This window comes from Betta splendens, chromosome 14 (assembly GCF_900634795.4).
Source record: "Betta splendens chromosome 14, fBetSpl5.4, whole genome shotgun sequence".
Lineage (NCBI taxonomy): Eukaryota > Metazoa > Chordata > Actinopteri > Anabantiformes > Osphronemidae > Betta > Betta splendens.
Window position 1 is genome coordinate 13,804,346 of NC_040894.2, and position 6,961 is coordinate 13,811,306.

General features: G+C 40.0%; 1 protein-coding gene across 2 annotated transcripts; it reads right to left on the reverse strand.

Annotated features, from left to right (window-relative positions):
• Positions 1–221: 221 nt before the first annotated feature.
• Positions 222–6,613, reverse strand: ei24 (EI24 autophagy associated transmembrane protein). 2 transcript variants are annotated; one of them, XM_029173146.3, is made up of 11 exons: positions 6,476–6,613; positions 5,429–5,565; positions 4,722–4,867; positions 4,259–4,319; positions 4,046–4,112; positions 3,837–3,961; positions 2,830–2,949; positions 2,080–2,191; positions 1,881–1,992; positions 1,588–1,662; positions 222–1,510 (listed from the first exon to the last, which is right to left on the reverse strand). In XM_029173146.3, exons 2-11 carry the CDS (start codon positions 5,468–5,470, stop codon positions 1,360–1,362), a joined length of 1,011 nt encoding a protein of 336 aa, XP_029028979.1. In that variant the 5' UTR covers positions 5,471–5,565; positions 6,476–6,613; the 3' UTR covers positions 222–1,359. The 2 variants fall into 2 exon arrangements, with proteins under 2 accessions (XP_029028979.1, XP_029028980.1); XM_029173147.2 differs by lacking the exon at positions 6,476–6,613 and adding an exon at positions 6,025–6,162.
• Between the last annotated feature and the right edge of the window lie 348 nt (positions 6,614–6,961).

Genomic DNA, 6,961 nt, shown 5'->3' on the forward strand with positions numbered 1-6,961 from the left:
CTTCCCCTATAGTCACCCTGGCCAAGAACATGGTCAGCGACAGACGCTCCAATTTCATTAATTCATTCATTAAGAGCTAATTAAGCTCAAGTTGTGTTGACTGAGTGAAGAATTTGGATACTAGTGATTTCTAAATGAGCATAGTGTAAGAGCTGAGAAATACAAGGATTTGTATGTAGAGTTTTGCTGACCCCCACGTAACAAGACCAAGCACCAAAGGATCAATTTACTGAATACTGACCAATTTTATTAAAATGAGACATACGTCTCTTACAAATCTCACACATACCAGTCTGCACAAACATTATGCTCCTCTTCGAATAATTGCACAAGTTTAAATCATGGTTGATAAGCAACTAAAGCAGTTGAAGACTCTGCGACAGAGTTACTGCATGGTAGTGGACTTCTGGTTGACCATATTGTGTCAAGAAACAGCCAATGATCTTTAAAGGTTATCTAAATTTGCTTTAGTTAATAAGCAGGTGAGGACTGACCACCTGGTTGTCAAGCTTCAAATACTACAGACCTACTTTCCTTTGTACAAATTATAAGATTGTAACTGTCCTGATGAAATAAAACATAACACAGTTTGGCACTGTCATCTCACTGTCACCCACTAACGCTGATACAGCTTCGCTTATGATGGTGTTACCTTGTGATCTAAACCATGTTGATCTCATCATAGAATAACATGAGATTTTAATTTGCGATGACACACGTGGCCAAACCTTTAGCATCCTACAACATGAGTTACTGTTATTTGGTTTCAATTTCTAATGTCGCCAGTCATTTTTATAGCAGCCTCCTGAACTGACCTTTACATAGAACTAAAAGACAAAGCTGTAAGAGGATCAAATATAACCTTTAACTGTATAAGGGTTTTACTTGCCCTGCCTGGACACCATCATTTTACAGCAGAACATTTATCATCTAAGAAACCATTCAATCTAAGAAAAGAATTTGACTTACAACATCAAGAAAACAACTGTAGGTAACACAAAAACTTGCTTTGCTTTGCACACAAGCCCCATTTAAATCAGTCTTTAGTCACAGGTTTGCTTTATGTGATTTTCTTTGCTGTCATTTATTAAGAGTTACTCAAATGGCACATTATATAAAAATATGAAATCAAAAGAAAAAACAAAAGTTAAAGTTAGGAACTGTGTAATGAGTGTTCAGAGTGTGAGGCACAGCGTAGTCGATTTTTCGAAGTATGGTTTGAAGAGGACTTTAAAACATGCAGGTCTCTAAACTTCACCAAATCTTAATTAAGGACATCCATGTAACCAAGAACACAATAAGGATGACACCCATCTGTTATTATGCCATCTCCTTCATGTGAATCCATCACTAAGTGGCCTAAAGTCTGTGGCGTGTCGGTGAGGTGTGAGGGGTGGACAGCCTATCTGAGGAGGTGGACAACGTCAGGGAAGATTGCAGGTGGACTGTCTTGTGGAAAAGCTTGTTGCTGATCAGCACAACCAGTGAGAAGAGACGCAGCTGAAAGTGGCTAAAAGAGCGGAAACAGAAATTAGTGACTTGTGCACTGGAGTGTCATTTTGATAGGGTTTTTGAAATTACACTTACTACAATTTTGTTGGCGTTTTGGCTTCATTAGCGCTGATGATGAATAGAGGGAAGAGGATGGAGAACAAGCAGCCACTAGGTAGAAAAGGAATATACAAAAATATGAATTAGTTCATGGAGAAACACTTTCCAACTTCCTTCACAAGAGGACTTTTGCGATGAAAACTCTAATTAAGGGGGTGAAACCTGATAAGGTTGTTACTAACTTAGTAACAGCAGTAGCTCAGCACCAGCAAAGGAGTAGATCTACTAGTAGATCTTATTTTTTTTTTTTTAGATCTTAGTAGTCCTACCTGATGATGTACGAGGATGGCAGAGCAGTCAGTAGTGCCATGGGCAAACCAAAGCCAAAGTAGTAGGGCCAATTCCTCTCAATGTTGGACAGTCGCTGGTGCATCTCAATGCCTTCAAAACATAAAACAGCCACATCTCATTTGCTTTACTTAGTATGAATTTATATTTGGTAGTAAAATGTAACAGTAAGTATCTTACCGTGATTGAACCAGCGATATTCAAAACAGTACAGGGAGTAGAGCAGAGACATGTGAAGAAGGCTAACCATCTGTCCAATGGCATCAATGGGGAAGAGACTAACAATCATTCCCTACAAGACCATGGAAATAAAGAACACTTTTAAATTAACCATCGCCAACTAATTTTCTTTAGTAGACAGTTATTGCACATGGTGCCAGAAAGGCTCTGTCTCCTGACACACTGGAGATAATACAGCTAACAGCAGCCGGTCTTTACGCAGTTATGGATGTTGAAATGACTTTACTCCTTTCACTCCTTCAGCTTATTCATCGCAAGCATGCCGGAACCTATCAGAGCTGCCAATCCAGCGAGAGGCAGGTTGCCAGTCCATCACAGGACCACATACACTGTGATGGACCATCCACAGGAGATCTAGCTATCTATCTATGCAAGATGACAGCGCGTTCGGACGCAGTGGCTTAACGTTCCCCACAGATGTTCACTTTTTGTGTTTCTACTCTACAATTTTGAATCTCCAGTGAACCTAACTGTATGTCTTTGGACGGAGGGGAGGAAACTACACACAGGAGCTTCTTGCTTTGAGGCAACAGTGCTAGCCGCTACACAACTATGTCGTCAATGGGTCAACACTCAAATTACATAAATAAAAGTTATATAAATTGCACATCTAGTTATCTGTGTCATTAACTTCACTGCAAGTTAAAAAAGAGGTAAGAAAGTAAAAAAAGCTTGCATGCAAAAATGTACCTGTATGAGAAAAAGCGCCTGGAGGAGAAGGTTAAAAAGCATATCTGCGATGATCTTACTGACGCTGGGGAACGGCTGAGCCTTACAGCCAGACACTTCAAATGCTAGGTCAGCAATGTCCTGCAACACACAATGACACACCATTAAACTATTTTGTGTCTTATGTGATTGTATCTGCTCCAAGTACAGCATGGAGCAGATACAGATACAAGGCACAATATGATTTCTGATAGTTCCTGGTCTACCCATCCTGCCTGTGTCCAGTCCCTGGTCCAACCCTCCTGCCTGTGCTCTGCTTTTGCTTATTGTTGTTGCTGTGCTTTTCTCTCTGTCTATCCTGTCACCCCAACTGATCAAGGTAGATGGCCGCCCACAGCCAGCCTGGTTCTGCAGGAGGTTCCTTTCTTGTTAGAGAGGGAGTTTTTCCTCTCCACGGTTACTGTCAAATTTTAATTAAAGAAGACTTGCTGTATGTGGGATTTGTTGGGTTTAGTTGTGTAAGGTCTTAAACCTTGCCTTGTAAAGTGCCTTGAGACAACCTTGTTGTGATTTGGTGCTATATAAATAAAATTGAATTGAATTGAATAATTAAATATTAAAATCTGTCATTTGTGACTCGCGCAATTATGTCTTGTTATTATGTTAATTATGTCAACATAAATTGGAAAACAAACGGTGCATACCCTAACCTTATATTCCATTAGAACATTACTAGATCTGGCCTTGATACCGTAATATATAATGCACTTGGATGCAGATGAATCATACATATTCTATGAAAGGCACACATTCCAGTGCATCATCTCAGCTCAGTCCATCCTGGCACATGATTAGACTGCAGACTGTGTGTTTAATCTCTGAACACAAGCTCTATAAACTATTGTAATTCTATTTATAAGTGGTGTCAAGATACAAAATTCATTACTTTGTAGATACAGAACAAATGGTCTATGTAGTCTAATCTATGTCCAGACTTGTTTGTCATTTCAGCCTAAACAGGGCCTAACCTGGAACCAGATGGCATTGACTATCTTGCTGAGGACGAACAAAGGAAGAACCCAGAGAGCGCTGAAGACAGAGGTCAGGATGAACTCTAACCAGGACCACACATTGCCATGAAGAGAGGGATCACCTGGAGAAAACAAAAACAGCTGTTGACATACTGGTTACTGCAAGCCTGAGAATGTGAATCAGAGTCACTGGCAGGGATACATACCAATGATTTTTGCGGTAAGAGTCTGCAGCAGTGGGATAAACACCCGGTAGAAGAGAAACAGACTGAGCTGCAAAGGAAATGAAATGCTACAGTTAGACTTTAGCCAAGAATGTATTTTACAATAGAACTTACACCTGCTGGGTGCTCAGCAGTGTATGGGAAACAGACACAATACTAGACAACACTACAGTAAAAGAAGTTCAAACAGCTCACCCAGAACACTCCTCCATTCCAGGCACAACACTGAAAAATCCTACTGGCTACTTTGGGTTCACTGAAAAAAAAAAGACCAATGAAAGATAGTCATCCCTTCTACAAAACTGCTCTCAATTTAAAAACTAAACTTAAAAATAAACAAAATACCCTTTTATCCCCAATGCCACCAAATGATAAATGTGCAATTCAAGAGGTGGCAGACTAGACATTTAGACAGACATTTTACCAAGCTGTAAACACACTAATACATACATACATTATTTCCTGAATTTTGCCCTGTTACTCTTAATTACTCTAACTAATTTATACTAACCAGCATGGCAACTCATTTCAGAGGCATTTGTAAGGTTCAGTGCATAATGCCTACTATGACAAGATGTTGTGGTGTACCTACTTTCCAAAACTAAAATGTGCATGCAGCACATTAACAACGTCACTATAGCACTGTTTTCAGACCTACTTGTCTGGTTTGTGCTCCTCGCTCTGTACCCTTCTCTGTGCCAAGGCCCCACTGGCCCTTCTCATCCGCTGCTCTTCTCTTTTTTGCTGGATACGGACATCCAGCTTGGAGATCGTTCCAATCCCCAATATGGAATCTTTGATCCCCTTAAGAGCAGAAAACATAAATGTGAGGTTTCTAAGCAATTTAAATTACTTATTGTTCATTGATTCACATAGTTTTCTCTTCATTGTGTGAATCAATATTTCTTTTATAGTTAATCAGTAAAATGGCTGGTTTCTTAACCAATGTGAGGCTTTTGAGTAAGCTTCCTCTTGTCATGTTTTCTTCATGCATTCCAGTTAGTTTAAAAGGACAAGTATCCATCTAATGAGAGCTGAATGCTAATGGAGCTAATGGAGGCTGAATGATGAGTGTTGAACAAATTTATTGATTCAAGCAGTTTGATGGAATGCTCCACATTGTCTGATTTGCTTTTTGCAGAAAGCACTAAGGATGGGGCAAATGAAATGTTTCAAATTATTCCAAAGACAGTGGATTCCTTTGTAGTATAGCCAATTTCTATTTAAGCGGAAGATACACAGTGATAATGTTGCACAGTTTATTGAAAGGTGTCCTTGAATACAAACATCAAAGTGGCAATGTTTTACTAATGTAGCACAGCCAAAAGATAAAGGTTTTTTTGTACAGTGTGTGTTTCTTCTTACCGTCGCAACATTGCGGAGGAAGGCCCGGACGCTGTCAGTCATCTCTGAATCAGCTGCAGATCCATCAACTGCAGAAGGAGGGAAGGGTTGTAACCTTGTGGTCAGCTCTCATGACCTTGAGTGGCTCACCCAGTAACCTGCAACAAAAGTATGGACATGAGCCAATGATTTAAATTTTGCTTATTTAAAGTGTACAGTTTGAGCTTTACACAGCAGAATATATAGACTGTGATCTCATTGTGTATTGTAATTTTAAAGAGAATAAACCTTGGCATCATCTTTTGCCACTATTTTACCGTTACATTTAGTGGTTGATATTTAAACAGGCTTTAATGACAAACAGTTTGTGTGTTATCAGTAGTAAACACTTCTACTGGCATGTACACTATGTTACAATGACAGTTATAAAGGAAACGACTCAAGCTACTTAATTTGTCAGTCACAGTTTGATGTTAGCATCCTGCTACTCGCACAGCAGTTTAAGTTAAACGAAGATATGCATTTAGAACAATGCTTACGCCATATTTTAACTCATTTGCGATAAAATATCGCTCGACGGAAATAGGATGAGGAGGAAAAATTAAAAATCAGCTTACTTTCATAGAACAGTCTTTGTCTGAATCTATTGTTCTCTTTAGCTAGGAACAGAAAGTGAAACCCTAACATAGCTGGTGTCTGTCGCCGATATTGTCTGTCCAGCCAAAAATTACCGTAGACGAATCTGTGGATTAGGAAGCTAGTTAGCCCATATAGGTCACACCGAACAATGTTAGCTGGTCCATCTTAAACACCTATGAAATTATATCAGTTTAGTGTGAGAATAACCTTACTGTGTCTGGTCAGCGCAGCGCTTCTAAGCTAAGTTCTGGGGTTTGATGTTTTGTTTAGTGCTCTGCTAGCTTATGCGTTTGCCATTGCTAGCAAAAGCTAACCAGCTAACTGTTAAGGTTCAACAGCTTACAGTGTCTGTCATGCTAACACAGCACCTAAAAACGCGTAACGTCGGAGGATGAGAACAAAGCGTGGAAGTGGAAGTATTTATCGTACCTCATGCGACAGCAATTGTGTGTTATTAACGTCGGAAACTGCTTCTATTGCCTCCTTCATGTGACTAAAACAACACTAACCAACAACCAGGGCCGTGGAAAACATGTTGCACAAGCCCCAACCTCAACGCTGAGAAACATGGGAACTGTAGTTCTTAGAGGACGTGGGGCAACAATGCAGGTCTGTCCACCTAGCGGACGAGCCTCGTACACTATTAGGCCACTTTATTAGGTACACTTGTTAAATTCAGTCATCCATCCATCCATCCGTCTTCTACCTTAGTCCCATACGGGGTTGCCGGGGTACTGGAGCCTATCCCAGCTATCTACATGCAAGAGGCAGGGTACAACCTGGACAGGTCGCCAGTCCATCGCAGGGCAACACACAGCAAAATGTTATTTGACGTTTCCAGAATGAAAATTCTACTGTTTACGTTTTTAATTAGTAGTGAAATTGTAATTATTGGAGCTTATGTTAAGATCGGTC